Raw genomic sequence first — 27,738 nt, 5'->3', positions numbered from 1 at the left:
TGAGATGACTGGTGTGAGGTGACCCATAAGGGGTGCCCAGTGTGAGGTCACCCCGATGAGGGTGGCCAGTGTGAGGTGACCGGTGTGAGATGGCCCATAAGGGGTCCTCGGTGTGAGGTGACCCGGATGAGGTGACCGGTGTGAGGTGACCCAGGCGAGGGTGCCCGGTGTGAGGTGACCGATGGGGGGTGCCCTGCGGGAGGTGCGGGTGCGAGGACACCCCCTGCGGGCTCCCGCGGAGGGCGGGGCGGGGCCGGGCCCGTGGGCGGGGCCTCCCGGGGTGGGCGGAGCTACGCGGAGCCGCCGCACGCGAGCCCGGAGGGGCCGGGGCTGCCGCAGCGCCCGCGCCGCTCCCGCCGCCCCGCACGGCCCCGCACCGCCCCGCTCCGCTCCCGCCGCTCCGCCCGGTGAGTGTCCGCCCGCGCTCCCGCCGAAGTTTCCCCGCGGTGCCGCAGCGGTGCGGGCTGTGCGGGACGGGGCCGCCCGCGCTCCCGCCGCGCCCGTCCTGCCGCTGCCCGAGGGGCGATCGGCCCCGGGGGGAGGGTGGGCGCGGTGATGCCCGGGCTGACCCGGCCGGTACCGACCTCCCCGCCGTGCCCCGGTGCCGGGAGCGGGGCGGGGGCCGGCGCTGCCCGCAGCGGCCGCTCCCGGGACGCAGTTCCCGGCTCCCCGGGGCTGCCCGTGGGGTGCTGAGCCCCGAAGGCAGCCGGGGGCAGAGAGTGGAGGGCGGTGCAGCCGCTGGTGCAGCGGGCTGCGGAGCTGGCAGGGACCCCCCGGGGGCGTGGGACCCCCCCGGGGATGCGGGGCCACCGCGGGGGTGCAGAGCGGAGCCGCCGGGTCAAAGGTGCCGAGGGATGCTCCAGCTCCGCATCCCCGCGTGCGCCCGACCGCGGGTGCCCTTGGGGTTTTGGCCCTGGGGGGTGGCCGGGGGCGCAGGGCTGTCTCCGGTGCAGTGCGGAGAACGTGGCCCTGTGCTGGGACCCAGTGGGAGCGACGTGGCTCCAGCCGTGGGCGGCCGCAGGCCCCGCTGCACCGGCAGCTTCTCCGTAGCGGCCTGGCCGGGAGCCAGCTCCATCCCATCCCTTCTCCGGACTGAATTTCCCCGCCGTGGTTGCAGCAAACTCCGGGATCCTCCTTCACTTCTCGCGCTCGCTGCGTGCCGTCGGGGTGCAGCGGTGACGAGGGGGCTCACCCCAAAGCCGGGGCCGTCGGCATCGGGGTGCCGCAGCAATGCCCGGCGCCTCGCTGCTCCCCTGCAGCCTACTTTTAAAGAGAGTGATCCCGAAAGAGCTCTGCAAATTGCGCAGGGGACAGGCACTATTGCAAGGTGACTGTGGCACGGGGAGAGGAGGGGGGACACGTGTCTGTGTCACGCATCGCTTCATGGTCCCCAACTATGCTGGTGTCTCTGTGTGTCCCTCTGCACCGGGTGCTCCTTGGTGCAGCGCTCCCCTGTCCTCCAGCTGAGAGTGGCCGGGGCAGCGGGTGCTGCGGGATGTCACCCGCTGCGGGATGTCACCCACAGCGGGATGTCCCCTGCTGTAGGATGTCCCCCGCTGCAGGGTGTCCGACAGCAGAGTCCCTCCCGCGCCGTGGCAGCCGCAGGGCGCTGAAGGACTCCCCGCCTGCTCCTCTGCAGCAGCGAAAACTTCAGTCCTGGCGCGAAGGCGCTGGTTTATTGGGCGCCGAGGTGCTGCTGCAGCGTGGCCCTCCCGCGCCGTACGGGAGCGCAGCCACCGGCAGGAGTCGTCTCCCGCCTGCTGCATTATTCCTCGTTAGCGCAGCGCCTCGGCCGCACGCTGCCGGGGGTTACCGGCGCCCCGGGGTACCCTCGGGGGTGGCCGGTGCTCTGCGCCTTTGCTGCGCTTGGGTGCTTTTGGCCGCGGGGTCTCGGTGGGATGGAGCGTGGCTTGTGGCGGGGGAGCGCGGGGCACCGGGGAGGTGATGCACCCAAGGTCATTGGGGCCGGCAGTGGGACACACTTGTGCTGCTCGGGCAAAGCACAGTCCAGCCAAACACGCCCCTGCCCGCCCCCGCAACTCCAGAGCCCCCTCAGGGCGATGCCCTGGCCCCTTCTTGCAGCTGGCAAAGCACAGAGGCAGGTCTGACCTTGCCCCATCACCGAGCCCGGCTCTCCCAGCCCCCCGTGGCGAGCCCTAGCACCCTGTTTGCCGGGAGCTGGCCCAAAGCCCCAGTGCCCCCGTTTCTGCAGGGCAAGGACACGTCCCTCGGCACCCGTTAGCCCGGCGACAGCAGCAGCAGTGAGGCAGCACCGGCTGCACCGCATCGCCGCCGGCAGCCCTGGCTCTGCGCCCCTCTGCCACGCGGTGCCTGGTGCCGCACGGCGGCACGGCAGGAGGGAGGACATATGAATATATACATATATGTCCTTATAAATCCTTATATATCCTTATAGGTTTGTATATATCCTTATATATCTGGCTGGGGAGGGGGGTTGCACAGGAGCTGCCTTTCTGCCGGCCGGTTGCCCGCACGACGCCGTGCCCGGTGGGATGGCGCAGCGGTGGCATTCGCTGCCGGCTGCTCCCCGAGGAGCTGCCTCCTGTTACCTGAGCCCCGGGGACCGTCACTGGGCTTGAGCTAAAGGCCACTGAAGCGAGCCGGGACTCCTGGTCACCCCCCGAGGGGTGGGAGCGGGCCCTTCCTCCAGCTCGCGGTGGTTTTGGCAAAGCCCCAGCTCCGGGAGCCGGATGACTGCAGATCCTCATTATGACTTGAGTTTCTCCTTCCCCGGGCTGCGCAGAGCTGCGAGCCGGCAGCCGCGCTGTCCTCCAGCCGCATCGATGCCCAACGCAAACAGACGGGACCCAGCGCCTGCTGCTTTTCAAATCTTCTATTTTTTTTTTTTTTTCCTTTCTCTCTTCCCTACCCGCTGGCAGCGGAGCTCGGTGCTGGGCCCGGCCGTGCTCCTCCTCAGCCCCGCAACCGCCGGCACTTTGCCTGTGCCAATATCCGAAGCCGCCAGTAAATGCTTTTGCCCTTGGCTGCGGTCAGCCTTTTCCTCCCGGGTGACAGCCTGGCTCTTCCCCAGCTCGTCCCCGCGCCGGGCTGCGGCTGCCCTCGGCTCGGCTCCCGCCGGAGCCCGCGTTCCCCAAAGTGCTCTTTGATTATTAGCCCTAATAATTGTGTTACCGCATCGACTGAAGCGTTTCAGATGCCAAAGCTAATTTCGCTCTTCATGCCTGCCTTCGTCAGTAATGGGGTTTTGATAACATCATGCGTCCGAAAGTATTGGATAAACTCGGCGTAATTCCCCATTTATTAATTAAACCATAAATTAGGCAGCGTGTGGCTGGAATACGAGATGCCCCGTACTGGTGTAATCCTACAGCTGAGAACGGTGCCGGCGCTGGGGTGCGGGATCCCAGCGTCCCCCAAGCTCAGGGGCTGCCACATCCTGGTCCCACGTGCTGGAAATGGAGCGATGTTCAACCTGCTCCGGTGCCTGGAGGAGGAATCGTGGTGCCCCTGGATCTGATAGCAGGGTCGGAGGCTGGCAGAGCTCCCTGTCACCTCGTGCTGGTGCTGCAGCCTCTGTGACGGGGCTTTGTGAGGGGGGGACCGCAGCTGGCTCTGGGGGGAGCAGAGCGGTGCTGAGGGAGCAGGGCTACACCCAACTGCTGCTGTCTGCCCGCACACCCCACGCTCCTGGCACGGGCAATTGTCCGACTGCACCGGATCCATCACCGCTGACACCGGCGGTTGGGCGTCCGCAGCCCCATGTGCCTGGAAGGGGCTCCGGGCGCTGTTGGGGGCTCTGGAGGGTCTGACCTACGAGGAACGGCTGAGGGAGCTGGGGGTGTTTAGCCTGGAGAAGAGGAGGCTCAGAGGTGACCTTAGTGCAGTCTACAACTACCTGAAGGGAGGTTGTAGCGGGGTGGGAGTCGGCCTCTTCTCCCAGGCAACCAGCGATAGGACAAGAGGACACAGCCTCAAGCTTCACCAGGGGAGGTTCAGGTTGGCCATTAGGAAGCATTTCTTCTCAGCAAGGGTCATTAGCCATTGGAAGGGGCTGCCCAGGGAGGTGGTGGAGTCACCATCTCTGGATGTGTTTAAGAAAAGCCTGGCCATGGCACTTAGTGCCCTGGTCTAGTTGACAGGGTGGTGTCAGGGCAACGGTTGCACTCGATGATCCCAGAGGGCTCTTCCAACCTGATTGTTTCAGTGATTCTGTGTGTGATCCTTCACGGCCATGCAGCTGAAGGAAAGCTGCGGTGTTTGATTTAATCCGAGGTGTTTCTTGCTCCCCGGCTCTTCCCAACCCTGCAAGGGCGCAGCAGCGGTGGGCTCTGGGCTGGTGCATCCCCGGGGGCCACGGGGGAGGAAGAAGCAACACGGGTGCTTGTGGCACGAGGTGCTGTGCTTGGGCACGTCCAACCCCTGAGCCCGCTGGTGTGCCTTAACCCCGTCCGGCACCTAAGCACCATGCAGCCGCTTGCTCGCTCCCCCCTTCCTTCTCCTTCCCCTGGCTTTATTCGCCGAGCACGATGTTGTATGGTGTGGGACATCCCTTGGGTCAGTTGGGGTCAGCTGTCCTGGCTGTGTCACCTCCAAACCTCTTGTGCACCCCCAGCCTGCTCGCTGGTGGGGTGGTGTGAGGAGCAGAAAAGGTCTTGATGCTGTGTAAGCACTGCTTGGCAGGAACTAAAATATCTCTGGGTTATGAACACTGTTTTCAGCACAAATCCAGACCACGGCCCCATACAAGCTGTTATGAAGAAAATTAACCCTATCCCAGCCCAAACCAGCACACGCGCGCTGAGCTGGAGGTGGCCTTGGGATCGTCCTGCTGCCGTGGGGCTTGGGGAGTGGCTCCGGGGCCCGGCTGAAGCCACGGGGATGGGTGAGGGTGGGCCGGCAGCGGGGATGGCCGAGATACACCCGGCTGGGTTGGGGTCGGCAGCGCTGGCGTGGGTCGAGGCGTCCCGCACCGCCCGTGAACCCGCTGTGGTGCCTCACGGCGAAGCGATTCTGCCAACCCCCCCCAGGAGCTGGGACGAGCCTCCAAACTGCTTGGCAAAGTCGCGGTGTGCCGGGGGAGATGCCACCCACCTTCTCCTGCAGGACAGGAGATGTCCCTGGGGATACGCTGGGACTGAGGACTGCTGGGACCAGGGATCCCAGAGGTGGCACCGCGGCTCCCATCAGCCTTGAGGGGGGGGTTCAAAGAGGAAAAGAGCCCTCTGCTGCCCACGCACAAGAGCCCTGTGGCGCTGCCGGCAGCCTGGCGTGGCCGCTGCCTTGTGCTGCCTGCTGGAGACCATTCTGCTCTGGTGGCCCTGGCTTTGGGGGACCCTTGGAAGGGATGGTGGCTGCTGGTGTCGATCCGGCAGCAGGTGCTGGACGCGGGGAGCCGGGGTGCTTTGCAGCTCCCCAGGGTTATGCCGGGGGGGAATAGCCTTCCTTGGGATGCACCAGCGGAGCAGCTCCTCTGTGACACCCCAAAAACATGTGCCATTGTGCTTGTGTCCCCAAAACATCTGGAACAACGCAGGGACGCAGCTCGGAGGGGCCGGGGAGGAGCTGAGGACCCCCCCGCGGTGTAGGGGTGCCGTGCCCATCGCCCAGGCTGGGCTCCTGGCTCTCACGGTGGCTTTTCTTCATCTGCACAAGGTTTATCCATGGGAGTCACCTCCTGGTGTCCCGGCCTTGGGGTGCTTCATGCCACAACTAAATGCCCCCGGGCTGGCGTGGTGCCGTGTCCCCACTGATGCCATCATCATCGTGCCTCCGCCGTCCCCTGTCTCACACCCAAATGCCACCAGGGTGGGTGGCCTTGGGGATGCAGGGCCATACTCTGCCTCGGGGGCTCTCTGTGCCTTGGAGCTGGGCAAGCAGCCACCAGCATCGCCCACGGAGGCAGCCAGTCCCCAGACTGAGCCCCGGCTGGCGGGGAGGAGGGAGGTGCTGAAGGCTGAGCATTGCTGGAGGGTCCCCGGGGCCAGGAGCTGGTTGCCTGGATGTCTGACACCAGCCCATCACCACCTTGCACGTGGCTGGGTGCTTTGGAGATCGCACCGGGGACTGCAGCCCAACATGGAGCTTCACCCCTGGGAGCAGCGCCTTGTGGCCGCGTCGCCTTGTTCAGCCCATGTTCGTTTAGCTCCCCTGCCTCCCGCCTCAGATCGATCCGCCTCGGCTCAGCTCTCCTGGAGCAGCTTCTGGCTCTTCCCCAGGAGCTTGGCTGGCTTCTTTTTTGCTCCCCCCGTATTGATCAGGAGCAATCACTGTTGGGCTGACCTGCTGGAGAGCAGCTCTGCAGAGAAGGACCTGGGAGTTCTGGGGGACACCAAGTTCCCCATGAGCCAACAATGTGCCCTTGGGGCCAGGAAGGCCAGTGGTGTCCTGGGGTGCGTGAGGAAGAGTGTGGGCAGCAGGATGAGGGAGGTTCTCCTCCCCCTCTCCACTGCCCTGGTGAGGCCACACCTGGAGTAACTGGGTCCAGTTCTGGGCCCCCAGTTCAAGAAAGACCAGGAGCTACTGGAGAGAGTCCAGCGGAGGGGTACGGAGATGGTCAGAGGGCTGGAGCATCTCTGCTACGAGGAGAGGCTGAGGAACTGGGGCTGTTCAGCTGGAGAAGAGCAGACTGAGGGGGATCTTATCAATGCTTACAGATATCTCAGGGGGGTTGTCAAGGGGACGGGGCCAGACTCTTCTCAGTGGTGCCCAGCGCCAGGACAAGGGGCAACGGGCACAAACTGAAACACGGGAAGTTCCATCTGAATATGAGGAAAAACTTCTTTCCTGTGAGGGTGCCAGAGCCCTGGCACAGGCTGCCCAGGGAGGATGGGGAGTCTCCTTCTCTGGAGATATTCAAACCCGCCTGGATGCGACCCTGTGCAACGTGCTCTGGGTGACCCTGCTTTGGCAGGGGGTTGGGCTGGATGATCTCCAGAGGCCCCTTCCAGCCCCAGCCAGGCTGTGGGCCTGTGATTCTGTGTTGCGTGGGGCCATCGCTGGGCAGTGCTGGCAGCAGTGCAGGCAGAGCGGTGCAGACGCCGGCGGGCAGGATTCAGGCATTCCCAGCCGTGTGGTTCTTTCGAAGTGCCAGAATAACTCAGCCCATCGCCTTCTGATGCCCTGTTTAGCTGCACTGGTGTCACCAGCGGAGCCCAGCATGGCCACCACAGCATCACCGGTGCCGGGGAGTGGGCTGGGTGCCGGCAGTGCCCATTCTCTTTTTTTTGGAAGGCTTTTTTGGCCATTTGCAGCTCTGCCCGCCAAGGGCGGGCTGCCGACACTGGCTGTGGTTGGGGTGAGCCCAGCGGTTCACCAGAGCTCAGCTGCGCTGGCCAGTGCCATATGGGATGCTCTGGTGTCCTCGGGGACCACTCTGTCCCCACAGCTCAGGGGATCATGCTCTCCAGCACCTCCAGATGCCTTTTCTGTGGGTGCCATTGTGGCACGTGGCACATGCCGAAACCCTTTGGATGAAGCACTGACGGCGAGCGGTGCCTGCAGGCCCTCTGTGGGTGGGAAGGACATGGGTGGCCAGTCCCCTCCTCGGTACGGGACCATGCTCGTGCCACCACACCGGGGGCTGGAGAGGCCACGGGCTGCTCCTGGCACGCCTGGGGTGAGAGGGACCTTGACCTCTGCCGGTGCCAAGCTCTGGCTGTATCAGCAGGTGCCTTGGCGCAATCCATTTGCTTCCCAGCTAATTCACCTTCCTTACGCCCTTTGTTTGCTGCTGGGGCAGCAGCGATGCTGGTGCCGAGGGATAGTCGGGGCCTGGCCCCTCTGCGGAAGGTGGGCTTGGGGGGAGCAGCACCCATGGGTGCCAGGCGAGGCTCCGAGCCTGCGGGTCCCCCTCCCCGCCAAAGCAGGCGCAGGCGTCGCGTGCTGTCCCTCGCCTCTTCCCCCGTTTCGCCTCGGGTTTGTCCTGATTTTTCGAGGCAAAGGCACAGAGAAATCCCTGAGCTGCCTGGCCTGGCACCCTGATGCTGGCGGGTGCCAGCGGCAGTCCCCGTGCAGGGAGGTGTCCCCGCATCCCCATGCAGGGAGGTGTCCCTGGGTACCGGCGGCTCCGCAAGCAGCCCCAGGTGGGTGCAATGCTTTGGGGGGGCACCCACCAGCACTGAGGAGGACCCCGGCACCTGGGGGTTGCCTGGCTGCCGGGCAGGCGCAGGGCTGGGGTGATGCTGCGGGGGCAGATGTGGGGAGGAGCAGGGAGGCAGGATGGGATCGTCCCCTCCCTGGCTTGGTGCCACCCAGCCCCTGGGTGCAGTGACCTGGGGCTGCGCAGCCGGGACGGTGGGAGCTCGGTGCAGCCCTGCGGCAACGGGAGCTGGTGGGTCTGACCCGGGAGCATCGGAAGCCGTTAGTCCGGTACCCGAACGGTGACCGAAGGCCTTTCAGCCTGCGTTTAACTGTTAGACATCTCTTGGGTTTGCAGTGAATAACACAGATGCTGTGACACGAGGGCGGGTCCTCTACCAAAGGCAAGCGCCAGCCTCCAAAACCACATTTAGTTTTTAATTTTTTTATAATTTTTCATTTTTCACGATCTCCCCCGTGAGCATGGGGCCGGGTCCCCTTCCTCGAGGCCGGGGCTCTGTTGTGAGGACCCGAAATCCCGGCCCATGGGGCAGCGAGGCAGGAGCTCATCACGGGGTCCCTGGCCCTGCCTGTGTTTGCGGGGTCTGTCCCCTGCACCTCCAGCTTGGGATGAGGGTGGGGACCCTGATGTGACCCTGCGGCTGAGCGGGGCTGCGGGGACGTGCGGGAGATGTGCTCGGCACTGGCCAGGCAGCGCATCAAATTATTACAGGAACCATAGAATGGTTTTGGTTCTAAAGGTCCTTTAAGAGCATCGAGTCCAACCGTTAACCCAGCACTGCCAAGGCCACCACTAACCCATGTCCCTCAGCACCACATCTACACGGCTTTTAAATCCCCCCAGGGATGGGGACTCCACCACTGCCCTGGGCAGCCTGTGCCAGCGCTTGACAACCCTTTCAGGGAAGAAATTGTCCCTGATCTCCAATCTAAACCTCCCCTGGTGCAACTTGAGGACGTTTCCTCTCGTCCTGTTGCTTGTTACCTGGGAGAAGAGACCGACCCCCCCCCTTGCTACACCCTCCTTTCAGGCAGTTGTAGAGAGCGAGAAGGTCTCCCCTCAGCCTCCTTTTCTCCACACTAAACACCCCCAGGTCCCTCAGCCGCTCCTCATCACACTTGTGCTCCAGACCCTTCACCAGCTCCGTTGCCCTTCTCTGGACTCGCTCCAGCACCTCAAGGTCTTTCTTGTCGTGAGGGGCCCAAAACTGACCCCAGGATTCGAGGTGCGGCCTCACCAGTGCCGAGTCCAGGGGGACGATCCCTGCCCTGGTCCTGCTGGCCACACTATGGCTGATACAAGCCAGGATGCTGGTGGCCTTCTTGGCCACCTGGGCACACTGCTGGCTCATATCCAGCTGCCATCGACCAACACCCCCAGGTCCTTTCCCACCAGGCACTTTCCAGCCACTCTTCCCCAGCCTGTAGCGGTGCGGGGGGCTGTTGTGCCCCAAGGGCAGGACCCGACACTTGGCCTTGTTGACCCTCACACAGTGGCCTCGGCCCATCGATCCAGCCTGTCCAGACCCCTCTGCAGAGCCTTCCTGCCCTCCAGCAGATCAACACTCCTGCCCAACTTGGTGTCATCTGTGAACTGACTGAGGGTGCCCTCGATCCCCTCGTCCAGATCATTGATACAGGTATGGGACAGAACTGGCCCCAGTGCTGAGCCCTGGGGAACACCACTTGTGACTGGCCACTGACTGGATTTAACTCCATTCACAAAAGCATGTAGGTCTCCAGCATGGTGACCCCTCCTCCCCCCCCCCCGAATTACACATCTCTGGGGAAGAGGCTGCGGTCAGGGCTGCTCAGCCCCAGCACATCATTATTTTTAATTAAACAAGCTGGGTGCTGCCTGGTGATGAGTGACAGCGAGCGGAGCGTGCCTCGGTGGGGAGGGAGGGTGCAGGCCAGCCCCGGTCCCCATCCAGAGATGCCATCAGACCCGGGATGGCAGGATGGTGAGCAGCACCGCAGGTCCCGGCAGGTGCTGGTGGCTGTGTCACTAGTCCAGGCAGCGGCGGAGCAGACTGAGGGGGATCTTATCAATGCTTACAAATGCCTCAGGGGCGGGTGTCAAGGGGATGGGGCCAGACTCTTCTCAGTGGTGCCCAGTGACAGGACAAGGGACAACAGGCACAAACTGAAACACGGGAAGTTCCATCTGAATATGAGGAAAAACTTCTTTACTGTGAGGGTGCCAGAGCCCTGGCACAGGCTGCCCAGGGAGGGTGGGGAGTCTCCTTCTCTGGAGATATTCAAACCCGCCTGGACACGACCCTGTGCAACGTGCTCTGGGTGACCCTGCTTGGGCAGGGGGTTGGGCTGGATGATCTCCAGAGGCCCCTTCCAAACCAAACCAGTCTGTGATTCTGACATGAGTCCCCCCTCCTCTGGGGCGGCTCAGCTCTGCTCGTGGAGTTTCCCTTTAAAGGCACTGCTGCCCTGTGCTGTGCCTCAGTTTCCCTTAGCGGGCAGGCAGTGATGTTCCATTCAGGGCTGAGAGGGACAGAGGGCTCGAGGGGGTCTGGCCAATGGTGTCTGCTCATACTCGGGTGGGGGAGCAGGGGAACATGTCTCTATATGGGCGATGTCTCGGCGGGTCATGTCCTGTGATGCCACTTGCTGCTACCGGAGCATCCTCACTCCACCACAGCCCCTCGCCGTGTGGGGCTGAGGGAGGGGAACGGGGCGGGGTTTGCTGGGCTGGGTGGCTGCAGAGTCCCTTCGCACTGGGGTCCTGCAGCGTCCCCCTCCCCAGCTCCCCCTCCTCTCCCTGATCCCTCCGTCTCCCCGTGCCTCCGCACAGCCCTCGCCAGAAATTCTCTGTTAATTAAATGACCATTAGAAGCCAAGTCATGTTTTTGCTTTAATTAGACTCCTATCTCGTTGCTGCAAGCTGAAGTTCTGGCCCAGCATGTCCCCTCCGTGTGTGACCCCAGACGTGCTGGTCCCAAAGTGATGGGAGCGTTGGGGGGGTCTTTGCTTGTGCGAAAGGCCGGAGGGACGCACAGGCATCGTGCCAGAGGTGGGATCTCCCCTGTGGGCCCTTGTGCTGCTGTCCCTGGGAGAAGAACAGCCGCTGGCATCACGATGTGTCTGGGACATGGCCAAATGTCTCTGCTGTGCCCCCAAATCCCTGTGTGGCCCCGGGATGCATCACAGGAACCGGCTCCATAGTGCCCAGGCTCCCTGCCGGCATTGGGGTGGGAAGGGGGCTCCCATTTGGGACCAGTTTGGGATGTTCCTTGCACCCGAGCCCAAGCGCTGGCACGGAGCGGTGCAGGTTTGGGGGTCAGCTCCCTTCACGGAGGGCTGGGGGGTCCGCACGGCTCCGTCCCAGCGGGACGTCGGCTTAAGGGGTGCCGCAGCCCCGGCTTTGCCAGCCCGTAAAGGAGCAATAGCTCATTGCTCCAGGCCTACAATGGCACCAGCCCTTCGTTAGCTAACGAGCTTCCCCCCAAGATTGGGGACTCCCTGGGACAAGCCAGCACCCAGCACCCTGCGCGGGGAGAGCCGGGGGTCGGGCCCCCCTCACCCGCCTGCCCACAGCCCAGCCCGGCGCCCCGCCAGCGCCTGCGGGTGCTAATTGCTGCCTCAGCCTCATTAATCTTCATTTATTGCCGTTTTCTGCCCTCTGTCATCGCAGCGGCTTCGCCTCCCCGCAGGGGAGAGGGTTCAGCTGCCAAAGCCGCCCCCGCGGAGGAGCTGGGGGGGTTTCCAGCAGCTGGATCCCCCCACGTTCCCCCACCCCGCTGGGGAGCGCGGGGCTCGCCTGGGCACTGCTGGGGCCGGGGCCATCCCGGTACGGCCCCGAATTCCCTCCCTGGGTCGGGGCCTTCGTGCAATGTCCCGGCTGATGCGGGCAGGAGAGGAGCCGGGGGGGGGGGCTGGAGGAGGGGGGCCCCGAGGACCCCGCTGGGCTCTCATCAATCACGGTGCTCACATGTGGTTTTTTTAATTAAAAAAATAGCACAAACCTTGCTGTTTCCCCCATTTTAAGCAGCCTGTTTGCATAACCCAGCAGGGATGATTTGCTGGTGGGAGAAGATCCCCCATTGCTCGTCTGCGCACCCCGCTTCTCCCTGGGTGCCCCCAAACCCCCACCCCACCGAGTCCCTGCACTCCCCTCTCCATCCATCTCCCTCCCTGTCCCACTGGTGGGTGTGGAGGTGGCGGAGCCTCTGCCCGGGGCAGCGGGTACCCACGATGCTCTGCCCAAGGGCCCGTCCTTGGGGAAACCCCAAATCCCCCTTTTTTTTTGGCTTGCGGGATATGCCGAGTGCTGCGGTGTCTCTGGGATGGACCCTTTGGCAGGAGGAGGAGGGATGAAGGGCTGGTGAAAGGGATTTTTCCAGGGTCAAAACTGCTTTTCCTGGTATGGGAAAAGACCCCGGGGATGGATGGAGATGGGATCGCCTGGGATTTCCATCCCGCCAGACCTCGGGACGCTGCCAGCAAACACAGCCTGGTTTTTAATCCCGTGTGAATGGGAGAGCGGGACTGGTCCCGTCAGAGTCAGCTCCCCACTGGGTGTAAATCAGCCGAGCCTCTGCCAGGGCCATGGAGCCGGGGGGGTTTACACCAGCAAGGGGTCAAAGCTCATCTGGGGCTCAGTGCAGCTTCTAAGGGCTTTAATGACAGGGTGGGGGGCTCAGGGCGGGATTTCGGTGGCGGTGGGGGATGAGGTCGGGGGGCAGGGGGTCAGGGTGGGATTTCGGTGGCGATAGGGGACCAGCCTGGAGTCGGGGGTTGCTGGATGCATGTGCAGATGGAGTTGGGGGCGGGGGGGGGACTGTGTTGGCGCTGGGACCTGGTGGCTTCGTCTAGGCCAGATGTTTGCAGCTGGGGGGTGATGCACCGTGGGGGTGATGCATCGGGGGGGGGTTCAGGGTTGTGCACTGTAGGGTGCAGGGGGTGGGGGTCTGGAGCAAGGGTAATGCAGGGTAATGCATGGAGGGGTCTGGGGGTGGCACCCGGGGGGCTGCAGGGACAATGTAATTTGGGTGTGTGGGTGATGATGTGTCATGGGGGGGGTCCTATCTACCAGCCAGCATCGGGGAGAGGGCCTGGGGGAAGCCCACCCTGTCCTGCTCTGTGGGGTGCTCTTTTGAGGGATGTGGTGTGGGTCCTACCATAGCCATGAGCATCCCCTGATGGGTGCTGCTCCCCGGGGAGGAGCCGGGGGGTCCCCAGGGGTTGGCAGGGCAGAAGGGGACCCCTTCCCAGCTGGTATTTATTCATGATGCCTTAACCCACACTTGTTCTTGGGCCAAGGACCAATTGAAATGGTTATTTATAACCCTGGTAATTTATTTATGTAAGTCCTTAAGACACCGGGGTCTTGGTGGAGGGTTGGGGCGGGGCAGTGGGGGGCAGCTCCAAAGGAATAAAGAGGAAACTTCAAGCACTGGAGGAATCGCAGGGCACGTCCTCGGGGCCGAGCGGTGTTGGAAGGTGCAGTGGGGTTAGTGGGGGGCTGAGCTCCCTTCCCACCTCCAGCCGGGATGGAGCCTGCCCTGGCCCCTCGCCAGCCGCTGCTGCAGCCTGCAGAAAGGAGGGGAAAAAACAAAAAGCAAGCAAAAAAAAAAAAGAAATATTGCAAAAGAAGAGAAAAAAAAACAACCCCAAACTCAAAGCAAGCAGAGCCCAAGCAGGACTGCATTGCAGTGCTGCCCGCCGAGGCCCCGCAGGGACGCCCTGGCAGCAGCACCGGGGTGGCCCGATGTGGTGTTGGGCAGGGCCAGGGTGCTGGGATGGGGACAAGATGCTGGGACGGGGACAGGGTGCTGGGATGGGGACAGGGTGCTGGGATGGGGACAAGGTGCTGGGACAGGGACAAGGTGCTGGGATGGGCCCCTCTGCCCGGGAATCTGCTCTATGGGGTTGGGCTGCCCCGCTGGCACCCGCACCGTGCCTGGCAGGGGACAGGGGACATGACCAAGGGCACCTGGTGAGGCGGTGGCAGGGTGGAGTACAGGGACGTGCCCAACGACACACTGCCCCACAGCACCCCACAGCCTGCCCAGCCCTGACCCCTCACGTGGGGGACAGGATCAGCCCCCCCATCCCCATGGCAGGGGCTGGAGAGTCCCATGAGACTCTAGGGGACCCAGGTGGGGAGGCAGCAACCCCATGAGCCTGCCCACCCCCTGATCTACCCCATGCCTCAGTTTCCCCCAGTGCTCAGGTCCGCCAGCACCCAGTGGGCACTGGGGGGTGGGAGAGTGCGAGCTGCTGGGGTGGGTGACAGAGCAATTAGTGGTGCTAATTAGTTTGTCCTGTTCAGAAATAGCCACCGCAGTGAGGCCTGATGCTGCCTGCAGCCCCCCCAGCCCTGGGCACCACCCCAAACCCCCCAAGTAAACCCTAAAGAGGCATTTCCCACAACCAAGCCCCTGCACCGCACCTCATCCCCCCACGGCCCCGCTGCTGCTCCTTGGGTGCGACACCGAGCCCATCCGGCAGCGTGCACGCGTGTGCAGGCATGACCCACGAGCAGCCGTGTGCGCACACACACACACACACACGTTGGCACGCAGAGGACGTGTGTGTGCAAACACACCCCCATGCAAGCTCTTACGCAGGCTGCAGGCACCAGCACGCACACGTGTGAATACACACACACCCGTGTGCAAGCGTGCTTGCCGAGCCGTGTGGGCGCTGCAGGCGTGCACGAGCCCTTGCACCGCGACACATCCGTGAGCAGATGTGCTCATACGTGTGTGGCCACATGCACACGCACACACACGCGTGCACAAGCACTTCCACAATCGTGCGCACCCTCCTATGTGCTCGCATAGCCTGTGCACAAGCACTTGCATGTGTGCGCAGATGTGCTTGCACACGCATTTGCACACGTGCACAGCCCGTACCGACACACCCGCACCTGTGCACAGACACACACACGCTGCCCAAGCCTTCGCATCCCTCCCTGTGCGCAGCTGCTTGCACACGCGTTTGCACGCACATGGGCTGAAGCACATGCCGTGCTGTGGGTGCTCAGCACCCCATGCCCTGTAGTGAGCCCCCGCACCCTGGAGGGCAGTGCTGTGCTGGGTGCCCAAGGACGTGGGTGCTGGAGGGGGGTTGGTTGGCTGCGTGCTGCCCACCCTGTACTGCATGTTTGGGTGCTCCCCTGGGGTTCCCCCCACCCCGCAGCACTGCACACCTTGCTTTGCACCCCCTCGTCCTTGCTGTGCACCCATGGGTGCTTGCAGGGCGTCGGGGGCCTGCACCTTTCCTGCCCTATGTCTGTGGGTGCAGGGCAGAGCCAGGACTCAACCTGCCCCAAACCTGGGGTGCAGGATCCAGCACCCGGGGGGGGGCAGGAGAGGGACATTGCCCCATGCCTGGGGGCCCTGCAAAGCCGCTGCCTTGCAGCTCTTGGGTGCCATCTCTTGGGTGCGGGGCAAGGGGCGGGTGGCAGCATCCCCCATCGCGGGTGCTCAGCCCCTGCCCGGCCTTTCTCCTTCTTCCCACGCCCGGCTGCCCGCAGAGCTCCCCCGCATCCCACTTTGGCACAGAAATAAGGTCAGGTCGAGGAGCCGGTGTTGCAAAAGCTCTGCCTGGCCTGCAGTGAGCTGGAAAATGTCCAGCCTGCCCCAGGCAGCATCTGCTGGCCTGCCTGCAGCTCCTCCGGCAGCTTCGCTTCCCTCCCAGCAAACCCCAGCAAAAAAAACCAAACCCAAACTCTGCCTGCAGAAAGAGCCCCCTTGGAAATGCTCCGGCTGCCCCAGGAGGGTCAAAACCCCGTCCAAGGGGTGGGTTTATGGGGTGAAAAGCAGCTGTGAGATCATAGCTGGGGGCTGCGGGGAGCTGCTGGCCACGTGGCAAGGAAGGGGCAGCATCCCGTCCCCATCCCTGTCACCCCATAAAAAGGGACACCAGGGCAACCCCTTCTTCCCAGCCCACAGGTCCCAGTGCCGCCCAGTGCTGCCCAGCCCTTGGCAGGTTGAGCTGCCGACACCGACAGTGACTCCAGCAGAGTCTGCTGAAAGCAGGTCGGGTGTCCTCACCCGCTGGAAAGGTCTGGGGAGCCCTCGTAGCTCTCTGCATTAGACAACCCTCCGCGGGGCAAGGGGTTAAATGCAGCAGCAGCTCCTGATTCACCCTGGAGCAGGACGTGGTGGCTGTGGGGCACCTCCAGCATCTTGCTCCAGCCCCCAGCACCATCCGCCTCCGAGTTATGGGGAGTTGGCCTCTACATCGTGTCTGTGAGATGCTGAGTCTGGTGTTTGCAGCAGTTGTAGCTACTCCGTAGGGCATGAGGGTGGCTGTGTCCGAGGTCCAAGGGCAGGAGAAAGAGCTGGTAGAGCGTGAAGAGCCTCTTAGATGCTCAGCATGTTTGGAAGGCTCCATGTGGAGCATGGGTCAAGCAGGTTGACCTCCACAGATGTCCAAGATAGATAAATCCACAGCAGGAGCTTGGCTGCGCTGCAGGAGGTACCCAGCAATGATGTGTTCCTCCTGGATGAGTCCCTTCTGACGCCATCAAAGTCCTTCATCTGCCATGGGCACAGAGCAGGACCAGACCCCACCATCCACCCGAAACCTTTGGGGCTGGGATGTGATGGTGACTGCGAGAAAAACCTGTGAGGCTTGAAAGAGCCTCTGGGAAGATACCAAGATATTGGTGTCTTGGCTGGTGTCATCCAACCATCTTCATGCCCTGTGTGAGCACTGATCCTCCGCCACCCTCGTGCCCCGACATAGGGGACGGAGGCTTTGGGACTCACCCAGCGATGGCATTTGCTGAACCGTTATCACATCTGTGTCCTGGCCAAGTTGCGGGTTGACAACCTCAAGCAACCACAATTCCTGGCTGAGATCCTCCAAAGCAGATCAACCCAAAACCATGTCTTTGGGCTTTGCTCGTTTTGCCTCCTGCCTTTCACGAAGGTTTTGTGGCGTCAGGAAGACACTGAGCTCATTAAAAACACAGGGACAGGGTGACCGGTGCATCCCGTAGCTGCTCAACACCGGGGTCTGGCTATTCGAGCAGCTCGCGGGGATGCTCGGGGTGGTGTGGGCTTGCAAAGAAGTGTCTGCAAAACTTCCATTGAGGGGAATCGGTGGTTTCCAGCTGAGCTTTGCCTTTGCTGCTGCAATTTGGCTTCTGACTTGGTGCGTTTGCAATAACTGGGTGTTTTGGGCTGGGAGCTCCCAGCCCTCCTGGCTGAGCTGCAGCCCCGGGAGCCGCTCCTTGTGCTTTTGAAGTGAGTTCCTGATACGCCCGGGTGTGGAAATCACACGCGGGGTTTCCAAATCTCAGAGGGACCAGAAAAACCTCCCCAACCTATCCCCAAAATAGCCTCCAGGCTCCCAACCTGCAGCGGGGTTATTCACTGCAGCTCTTCCCTCTGCTCAGCCGGGATGGAGCCCAAGATGTTGATCCTAAAGGAGACAACGCCGGGTTTTAGTCCCGTGGGGATGCTGCGGGGATGGGGCCATGCTGCAGCCCAGATGGGCTCCCAGGGTTGGGGTGACAGAAGGCTCCTGTGGGGGGCTGGGGACCTTCCCCCAAGGAGCAAGGCTTGCCGCCAGCCTGGTTTTTAGGTCGATGAGTTGCCACCAGCAGCCCTGGAAACCTCAGCCCTGCGCTTGGTTTCTGTAGCTGTTTCGAAGCAGAGATGTTGGAGTGGTGAAGCCCGTGTTTGCGGCAGGGCCCGCGGCAGGGTGGGAGTCACGTAGTCATCCCGTTCCGGTGTGAGAAGGGCTGCCTCTGCCTCCCGGGGGTCTCACTGGCCCCCCACCGCTGTCCCCCCACAAGGACGTCCTCCAGGAGTAGTGGCCCAGGAGGACAGTGTGCGGGTGCGGAGCTGAGTGCTAGGTAACTCACTGCCGCTGGAGATGGCATGGCAGGGACGTTTCGGGGCAGGAAACCCCCAGGTCCCTCTGGCCAACATTTTGAGGCAACAACCCTGTTTTCTCCGCTGCTGCAGGAAGGATGGAGGAGCAGCCAGTGCAGGGGGACGATGCTCTGGGCAAGGAGGCTTCACTGAGAGGGGAGAAGGGGTGCAGGCAAGGGGGTTCCTCCCATGCCAGAGCTCACATACACCCAGAAACTCCTTCCTTGGGTGTCTGCACTCCTGCTCAGCTGTTTGCTTCCCCACTGGAAAGCCTTTTATCTTCTTTAATCCCATCGACACCATTAATTCCTGTGGCTTCTTGACTGCTCTCATCTTCCCTTTGCAAGCCTGCCTTCTGCTGGGTTGTGGAGGCACTTTGGGGCTGGAGTTGGGTTGTGGAGGCAATCTGGGGTGGGAGCAGGGTCCTGGAGGCACTTTGGGTCCAGACCTGGGTTGTGGAGGCACCTTATACCACCTTTGCTTGCAGGAGCAAATGCCACATCTGCAAGACTGTGGAGTGGGTGTCCCCATCCTTGGAGGGTGCTTCAGACCCTGCTGGGCTGGGGCGGGGGGTGCTGCAGCCCTTGCAGTGAACCAAGCACCTTCCTCGTGCCCCGTCAGGGAGCGGGACTGGCCAGGGGAGCTGGGGTCTGTGGGGTCAGGAGGTGGACAGGAGCCTTGAGCCACCCAGGACGTGGTACTTGTGACATGGTGAAAGGGCTGACCCGTTGACGTGCATGCTGAGTCCTCCACGGCTGTGTAGAGCTGGCTCTTCCCTGCTTTCATCCATCCTCTACATGTGCCCTGCACAAGCTCCCTGGGGCTGGAGGAAGAGCAATGTGCTGCTCCTCTCCTGTTCCCATCCTTGGAAGCTCGCCAAGGGCTGGGAGCAAGTCCTGAGGGTCCCACACCAACGCTGGGTCACTGCATAAAGTGAGGTCTGGCTGTTGCCATGTGTTGGGTCTGCAGGTGCCTGATGGGTCCCTGCCTGAGAAAAGGGGGAGGTGGTGGGGGCTGGCTTTGTCCAAACTAACCTTGCCCATCTGTCCTGGAGATGCAAACACCCTTTCCCTCATCCCATGGGGCCTCGCTGGGCAAACGTCCCCCTAGGAGTGTCCTCAATGTCTCCAGGAGGCTCCGAGCTGGCACCAGCATTGATGTGATGCTGGGTGATGCACTTGGTGGCTTTGGAGGTGTCAAGGGTCAGGAAACATGAGGGCTGACTTTTGTCCCTTGTGAGGGAATCCAGGAGTCTTGCCTCTCATGTCCTTCATAACCATTGGGCTCTACACCCCTCCAGCAGAAGACCAAGAAGCCCTGCTGTGGTCCTGCTGTCAGTGCAGATGTCCTCGGTGCAGATGGCTGCTCAGGGATGCAGCCTGGACATGGGGAGGGGTGGGGGCAGCAGGGACCTGGGTGACCACAGAGGTGACACTGTGTTTCAGGGAGCCCCTGACCCACCATGACGTTCAAACAAGCGTCCATGATGGCTCCGGAGGCCGCGGCCACCACGATGCCCATGGCCACGATGGAAAACTCCACCGAGGCCGCAGGGCCAGGTGAAAGCAAGGAGGACATGTTCACCCAGCTGAGGGACAAGTTCATGAATGAGCTCAACAAGATCCCCCGTGAGTAGCTGCCTCCTTTTCCAGGTATCCCCTTCCCCATGACCCCACCACCATTCCAGTCCCCGTGCAGCATGTGGGACAAGGTGGTGGGGTGGCTGGGGCCAGGAGGGAGCTGTGGGGCTGACCACAACACTGGCTTTTGTCCACAGTGCCACCCTGGGCCCTCATTGCCATCGCGGTGGTAGCCGGACTCCTCATTCTCACCTGCTGCTTCTGCATCTGCAAGAAGTGCTGCTGCAAGAAGAAGAAGAATAAGAAGGAGAAGGGCAAAGGCATGAAGAATGCCATGAACATGAAGGACATGAAGTCGGGCAACCAGGTGACGTCCTTCTGGACTGCTTGGCCTTGTCCTGTGCTTGGTGTTGTAGGACAATCCCACTGGTTGAGTTACAAACCGTGTCGGGGCACTCATAGCTCAGGCAGCAGAGGATGATGGGGCCACCAGGACCCTGGGATGGGGAGCCTGGGGCTGAGAGAGCAGCACTGTCCTCTTCCAGTGCCTGGGGGCCTGGATGGGACCAGGCTCAGGCTGCCTTGGACCAACTGATGCTTCACCTGAACCACCAAATGTTGATTTAATCCCTTGTGTCTTCTTGCCTTCCTCTGAGTTGCCCTCTCGTTTCTCTGTGCCTTTAGCAGAGAGGGGAGGACCACCAGGGCAAAACCCCCACCAGTTTGGGGGTCCCCAAAAAGCCAGTGCTCAAGAGGCAGGTGCTGGTGCATGGAGCGGAGCTGGGACCGTCTCCCCATCCTGGAGGGCCAGGAGGAGACAGCGGGAAGGAGGCTTTGGTGCCAGCAAGTTTGGGGTGATCCCAACCATTTCAATTCATCGTCCCAAGCCAGGGCCGTTTGGAGGGGGTGGGAGATTTTGGGTGTCCATTCCTGCTCTTCAGAGCCACCTGGCCACCACAGGCATGCAGGCAGGGCTGGAGGGCTGAGGGCTGAGTGGAGATGCTCCATCATACCTGCCCGTCTGCATGCCCTCATGGTGGTGGAAGATGTGGGGTGGGATTCCCCAGTGGAGGGTGAGGGCTGCCATCCCCTGGGCTCTATGGGGCCATACAAACCCCGATTCCCCACCTCAACGTGGGCCCCTTGTTGATGCTCTCTGTAACCTGTCTCTCTTCCCTCCTGCTGCTCTCGCCATCCACCCTCCCTGCTGCCCTGTCTGCATGTTCCTTCTCCATCACGGGACACCCTTCACGGTAGGTGCCACCATGAGCCTCCTTCTCCATCGGCTGCTTCCAGGGTGGGATGGGGGATCTGGGGACACATCAGAGCCGGTGCCACCCCAGGGCTGCTCTACTGGTCCTTTACGTCCCCAGTGTGGTGGGTCTCCTTGCCCCTCATGGGGAGAACCTGAGGGGGGTTGAGAAGCCGGTAGGGTTGGGGTGACGGAGGTCCCCAGTGGTGTGGGGACAGGGACACTGGGCTGTGACCCTGGCACTGAGCCGGGTACCTCGGCTGCTGTTGCAGGACCAACAGGACGACGATGACGCGGAGACGGGTCTGACGGAGGGGGAAGGCGAGGAGGAGGAGAAGGAGCCAGAGAACCTGGGCAAGCTCCAGTTCTCCCTGGACTATGATTTCCAGGCAAACCAGGTGATGGAGGGGCTGGGGTTCGGCTGAGGAGTTGGGGGAGTGGGGTTTGCCCAGGGAGGGTGGCACGGGAGGGGGAGGGGAGCTGGGTGCTGTGCCATGGGGAGTCCTGCCCCACACTGGGCTGGAGACAAGCCCTTGGCATCTGCAAGTGAGTAGCTGGGCCGTCTCACAGAAGACACCCCTCTTCCACTTCCAGCTGACAGTGGGGATCCTCCAAGCTGCTGAACTGCCAGCTTTGGACATGGGTGGCACCTCAGACCCGTATGTCAAGGTGTTCCTCCTCCCTGACAAGAAGAAAAAGTACGAGACCAAAGTGCAGAAGAAGACGCTCAACCCTGCCTTCAACGAGACCTTCACCTTCAAGGTGAGCCCCTTCCTGCCCACAACACGGGACCTTGTCTCCCACTCCCATCTTTCCCCCTCACTGTGTTCCACTCCCATACTTTGACCCTCATTGCTGGGAGTGGGTGGTGCTGGCTTGGCATCCTCTGAGCCTGTTGCCAGCCCGGTGGCTCTCTTTGTGCAGGTCCCCTACCAGGAACTGGGTGGGAAGACGCTGGTGATGGCCATCTATGACTTTGATCGCTTCTCCAAGCACGACATCATCGGTGAGGTGAAGGTGCCCATGAACACGGTGGACCTGGGCCAGCCCATTGAGGAGTGGCGGGACCTGCAGAGTGGCGAGAAGGAGGAGGTGAGAGCGGGGCCGGTGCAAGGGCCTTGGCCAGCTGAAACCCTTGGCCAGGGGGGGTTGAGATGTGCTCTGCTTTCTGGACCATCCCACAGTGCTCAGGAGGGCGATCGCTGTGGGGTCCCACCTGAATGCCATGTCCCGGCCACGAGCACTGGGCAGGATCTGCTCCTGTTGTTCCCCTGTACAAAAGCCTTTCAGAAACAAAAATCAAGAGTACAAATGTCTTGGGTGCTGCACTGGCACTGGCCTGCCCCAGACCCAAGTGATCAAACCCTTGTGCTGGTGCATTGAAGGTTGAGCAGGGTTTAGGAGGACCTGCATGTGGGACCATGTCCCAACACTGCAGTACGATGCACTGGCAAGGCTTTGATATCTGCTCCCCACTCCACTTGGCAGCCAGAGAAGCTGGGAGATATCTGCATCTCCCTCCGGTACGTGCCCACAGCTGGGAAACTCACTGTCTGCATCCTGGAGGCCAAGAACCTGAAGAAGATGGATGTCGGGGGTCTCTCAGGTGGGTGTCAGCTCGTGGGCATCCTCCTCCCGCCCTGCCGTGGGGCTCTCGGCATCCTTTGTTGGAGAAGGACACTGGGGCCATCAGTCTGGCAGGGATTGGGGAAGCCTGGGACCTCCTGCATTGGAGACGGCCCAAGGTCTGGCTTTGGGGCGAGAAGAGATGGGGATGAGATGAGCCCCCCGACCCTTAGGAAGGACATACCCAATTTGGTCCGCCACTGTGCCCAGGGCCAGGACGCTGCAGGACCTGAGTGGTGAAAATGCTCCTCTGCCATTTGCTCCTGGTCCTGCTCCTCCTTGACTTGGGGCTGAGGACCTAAGTTGATGTCATGTTTTATGCTAGAAGGGTCTTCCCATCTCCATCCCAGGGCTGAGCTCTCTGCCCAGGGGTCCTCAGCTCTCTCCAGACCTGCCTTAACCAGGAGAAGAGCAGTACCTGCATGGCTGGAAGGGGTTTCCCTGCTCCAGAAACAGGAGTGACAGGCCAGCACCCAATGGTGTCACTCCACTGTCCCCAGCCCTCCTACAAGGAGACCCACAGGATGCAGAAGAGCTCCATCCCTTGGCCAGTTGCTCCCACAAATCCTCTCCAGCCCAAATATTTTGGTTTTGGCCTCCATCCACACCTCAGAGCACCTTTACTCGTGGAGGCCTCCTTACCCCATGGTGCACCTCGTCCTGGGCTGAGACTTCTCCTGGGCATCTCAGCCCTGGCTGATGCACCCTCCTGCCCCCCCAGATCCCTACGTGAAGATCCACCTGCTGCAGAATGGCAAGAGGTTGAAGAAGAAGAAGACCACAGTCAAGAAGAAAACCCTGAACCCCTATTTCAACGAGTCCTTCAGCTTTGAGATCCCCTTTGAGCAGATACAGGTTTGTTTTATGACTTCCCTGGGAGGTAGACAGGCAGGGTGGGGGTGATGGGAGAAGTCCTGCAGCTGCCCTTGTCCATGTCCCAGCCTTCCCTTCAGCCTGAGCGGCTCCTGCCGAGCTTCTGGTCTGGTCACCCATAAAATACGTCCAGTTCCAACCTGGGCCTGGGCTGATGCTCAGGGTAGCTGGTGCAGGCGCAGAGGTGGGAGGCTGGGCAGCACCCATGGGAGATGCAACCCCAACCCCAGCTTGCAGCAGGAATGAGGCTTTCCCTGGCCCTATAGTGCTCACCCCAAGAGCAGCAGGGACCCCCCGGTGATCCTAGGGGCACTGTGGACCATTGGTGGGTGCCTTCTGCCCCTCTATGTCCTGCCCCAGCCCTTGCACGTGCCTCTCACCCCAGCCCAGCCCTGTCAAACCCTGTAGCCTGCAGTTCTTGCCGAGCCCCACACCACCCCTTGGTGCCCTTTCCCAGGTGGCCACGTCAGAATGAGCTGGGCCCCCACCATTGCTCTGCCACCCCAGGATCCTCCGGGAAGGAAGTGGAGGAAGCTATGGGCATGGAGGGGACCTTGCCCCAAAACGGGCCATGATGGGGCTCAGCCTTGGGGGATCCCTGGGGTGCCCTGCCGAGCTGTCCCAGGTCTGGGGACAGCATGGAGCCATCATGGCTGCTGCACCTTTCTGCCCCTCTAAAGAAGGTTTCCTCCTTTAGAAAGTGCAGGTGGTCATCACGGTGCTGGACTATGACAAGCTGGGGAAGAACGAAGCCATCGGCAAGATCTTCACGGGCTGCAACTCCACCGGCACGGAGCTGCGGCACTGGTCCGACATGCTGGCCAACCCCCGGCGGCCCATTGCCCAGTGGCACTCGCTGAAGCCAGAGGAAGAAGTAGATGCAGCTCTTGGGAAAAACAAATAGGAAGATCTGCCGGCCGGCGCGGCGCGGCACCGCGGACAGTCGGAGCGACCCAGAGCTACTGATACCTCAGTTACGCAACCTTCGGTTTTGGTTATTTTTTCTTCTGTTCTAAGCTGAAATACCCTTTGCTGGCTGTGGAAGGGTTTCCAGACAGTCCCAATAGCTTCCAGGGGAAGAGGTTAAAGACACGGATGGTTCTTTTCGTTCTTCAGCATCGCTCCCTTCTGCTGCACGTCCCATCGCCTCCACCCTCCCTTCCACGTGCAAAGCCACCGTCACACCTGGGACCTTCCCTGGCGGCCGCATCACCAGCCTGCAGCATCGCTGCTGCCGTCCTTCCCTTGGGTTCACGTGGGAACCGTCGAACGTTGCATGGAGGTGACACTGGAGCCTGACAGCACGAGATGACCAGACCTTGCTTTCCTGGGGCATGAGCAGTTGTGTGGACATCCAAACAGTGGAGAAGACCCTCTGCAGGAGACCCAGGTGCCTCCTGCTCTTGCTCTGCCTCCCTCCGTCTGGGAAGGGTGAGAGCTGTGGTTTTGGGCCAAGGACGGCTGAGTGTCCCCGGCCAGCTCCAGGTTTGGCTTCTTCTGGGGAGAGGTTTGCAGGGACGGTGGGGCCTCGTTGCAGCCAATGTGGCGGAGGGGTGCTGCTGGAGCTGTGGGGGCCAGTCTGAGCACGGGGAGCCCTGGGATGTTTGCTCTGAGGAGACACATGGTGGGATGTGAATGCAACGGCAGCGCGGTACGGATCACCACGACCTCTGCGAGGTGGCCATCATGTCCCCAGAGGCTGAGCGAGGACAGCGCTGGGTGATTTGCATGTGTGTCCCACCATGCTTGGTTGAAACCTGTGGCTCAAGATGCTTCCACAAGGCAGGTTTACTCTGAGGGGTCTCCAGATGTGAGGGGGACAGCCCCCAGAGCGGTGCCAGGTGCCTCCCCAAAGGCCACCGTGTGTTCCCAGGGCTCAGCCCCACTGTGGGCACCCCAGCACAGCCTCGGGGCAGCCAGGGTGCTGTGGGGAGCTCCAGCACCACCACCGCATCTCACCGCTGTGATGCCAGAGGGAGAGAGCGATCCTGTGACCAACAAGGGACCAAAGCCCCCGAACCCCTGAGCTGCTGCTCCCCACCAGGCCATTGGCTGCCAAATCCACCCCATCCTGATCCCCTCGGGGCTATAAGCCATATCCATCCATGTCCCTGACAGTGGGCAAGAGCTTCTCTGGGCCACCTCTCCCACTGTGGGACGAGCCAGGACCAAGCCCTTGAGCTGGAAAGCCAGTGTCGCTCCCTGCACCTGGGAGAGGTTCTAGCAGCCCTGCCCAGTTCAGCCCAGTCTGTACTGGAGCACTGACGTGAGCTGGTGTCCCCATCCCAGCTCCAACTCATGCTCCCTGCTCCGCTTTGCTTTCCTGGACTCGGTTTTGCGGGGTTTCGGCACAGGAAAGCGGCAAAGGGCATTGGATCTTCAGCGAGGGGGGCTTGCAGTGGAGAAGCAGAGCTTTGGGGTGCAGCCGGGATGCCCCGGGCATTGGGGACGCTGCTCTGGGGGTCCTGGGCTGGGACCTCGGTGCAGGGTGTCCTGAGCCTGGGGACAGAGTGCCGAAACTAAGCTCGCCCTGGTGCCGTCGGATGCTCTGGCAGCTCCCCGTGGCCCCCACTTCCCGAAGGGCATCTCAGCCCTGGCTGGAGGTGGGGAGACGATGGGAGACTTGGTGGCAGCCACAGCTCAGGGGGGTTCAGGTTGGACATGGGGATGAGCCCCTTCCCCTGGAGGGACGTGCAACCCTGGGATGGGTCCCCAGGGAGGGACGTCTGTGTCCATGGGGGAGGTTTGGGGCTCGGTTAGCCAAGCTGTGGCATGGTGGTGGGGGAGGTTGGACTGGAGACCTCCAAAGACCGCTTCCACCACCACCTTGGCTGCGCTTGGCCCGTGCCCAGGGGCCCAGCATGGAGCTGCAGCTGGGTGAAGGTGGCCCCAGGGCCATGCCGGGCTTCATGGGTCACCAAGCGAGTGGTGCCGCAGGGCCATCTGCAGCTTTAATTAGTCCCTTTTCCTAACGGATGTGTGTCAGCAAACGAGGCCCTGCCCTGCTCGGGTAGCCAAGGGGAGAAGAAATCTCGGGGTGCTGTTAATTAACGGGGTGCGGGGGCGGTTGATGCCCCTCAGCCGGGGGCACCGGCAGGATTCGGTCTCTTGAATCAGTCTCATTTCGGAGCCCGTCCAGTCCCTGGGGGGGGGCACGTTTTATGTGGAAATGGGTTAAAAAAGAAGGAATTGGAAAGAGCACAAAAATCCTCCCGTTGGTGACCTGCGAGTGTGCGCAGCCCCGCGGCGGTGTGCACGTCTGTACACACGCACACACGCCTGTACACACGTCTGTACACACGCACACACGCCTGTACACACACCTGTACACACACACGCCTGTACACACGCACATGCTCACACCCCCACACGCACCCCTTCACCCCCAGACCCACCGCATCGTCCTGGGGCCTCACCGGGAGCGAAGGTCCCACCCGGCTGGTTTCCATTCAAGACTCTTTAAGCCTCAGGATGGGGCAACTGTGACTTTAATACATAATTTAAATTTTTTTTTTTAATAAAAAAGGGAAAAATAACCACCGTATTAAAGCCATCTGCGCTGCCTCTGGCCCCCCCTCCCCTTAGTTGTGTGTAGTTACAAATACAGGGAGACGTAGCTGTACATACCCCGAGCAGTGCATGAGCCGCCCCCCGTAGCAGTAGCAGCATGGCCAAAGCCGAGCGTGGCACCTCACACGCTGCCCCAGCGCTCGCCGCCGGCACCTCCAGCGAGGCAGAGACGGCGACGAACAAAACTCATCGCTCGAGTGCTCTCCACTGCCCTGATTATTTCCGCCCCGACCCCGAATAATAAAAAAAAAATAATAAAATCATGTAAAAGAAGAAAATACCGCCAAGAAGCCAAGCATGCCAAGGCAGTCCCGCCAGCGGAGGGTGAGCCGTCACCGACGCAGCCGCGGCTTCCACATGTGTCTTGTTCCTGTGTCTCGTCGCGTTTATACCACGGCCGGGTAGTGGCAACATCGTGGCTTCGGCGTCCTGTGTCGCGTTGGTGCATTTCACCGTCACCGCAACTTTAGAAGCCATATTAGACCACGGTGCGCCGGGACCCCACGGGGATGGGCCCGCAGGTGAGCCGTGACCCCCCTTCCCCCCTGTGTGTCCACGTCCACCCCCGGTTTTGTGGGGCTCAGCGGTGGAGCCAGGCTGCCAGGACGAGCCTCATCGGCCACCGCCTCGGTGGCCACGGATGCCACCGTCACGCCGGGTGAGGGCACGGGGCAGCGCTGGGCACAGGCACCGGGGCTGAGCTGCCGGTGGCATTTCTGCAATGGAAAGGCTGGGATGTGGCAAAGATCTGGTGGCAAAAAGGCCTTTTGGGGCAATTTGGGTTATTTCTGCCATGTCTGATCGGGTGGTTTCTGTTTTGGGGACGAGAGGCGGCTTCCCCCTCTCCTGGCTGCGCCCTGGTGCAAACCCAGCCGTGCCCCGGAGACGCTCGGCTTCAGTCTCC

General features: G+C 61.9%; 1 protein-coding gene across 1 annotated transcript; it reads left to right on the top strand.

Annotated features, from left to right (window-relative positions):
- Positions 1–367: 367 nt before the first annotated feature.
- SYT2 (synaptotagmin 2) lies at positions 368–24,168 on the top strand. The gene is made up of 9 exons (XM_068419363.1): positions 368–407; positions 19,379–19,561; positions 19,711–19,880; positions 21,047–21,163; positions 21,360–21,527; positions 21,690–21,857; positions 22,254–22,371; positions 23,113–23,246; positions 23,962–24,168. The coding sequence occupies exons 2-9, from the start codon at positions 19,396–19,398 to the stop codon at positions 24,166–24,168; spliced, it is 1,248 nt and encodes a 415-aa protein (XP_068275464.1). The 5' UTR covers positions 368–407; positions 19,379–19,395.
- Positions 24,169–27,738: the final 3,570 nt, after the last annotated feature.

This window comes from Nyctibius grandis, chromosome 27 (genome assembly GCF_013368605.1).
Source record: "Nyctibius grandis isolate bNycGra1 chromosome 27, bNycGra1.pri, whole genome shotgun sequence".
NCBI classification, from domain to species: Eukaryota; Metazoa; Chordata; class Aves; order Nyctibiiformes; family Nyctibiidae; genus Nyctibius; species Nyctibius grandis.
The sequence above is the reverse complement of the archived record's forward strand: the minus strand, read 5'-3'. Positions and strand labels throughout refer to the sequence as shown.

What these genes read in the sequence shown, in the direction of transcription:
- SYT2 (XM_068419363.1), top strand. Translation starts at nt 19,396, where the DNA reads ATGACGTTCAAACAAGCGTCCATGATGGCTCCGGAGGCCGCGGCCACC. An exon ending in GGATGTCGGGGGTCTCTCAG is followed by an intron (nt 22,372 to 23,112) that starts GTGGGTGTCAGC and finishes CTGCCCCCCCAG; the next exon opens with ATCCCTACGTGAAGATCCAC. An exon ending in TCCCCTTTGAGCAGATACAG is followed by an intron (nt 23,247 to 23,961) that starts GTTTGTTTTATG and finishes TTCCTCCTTTAG; the next exon opens with AAAGTGCAGGTGGTCATCAC.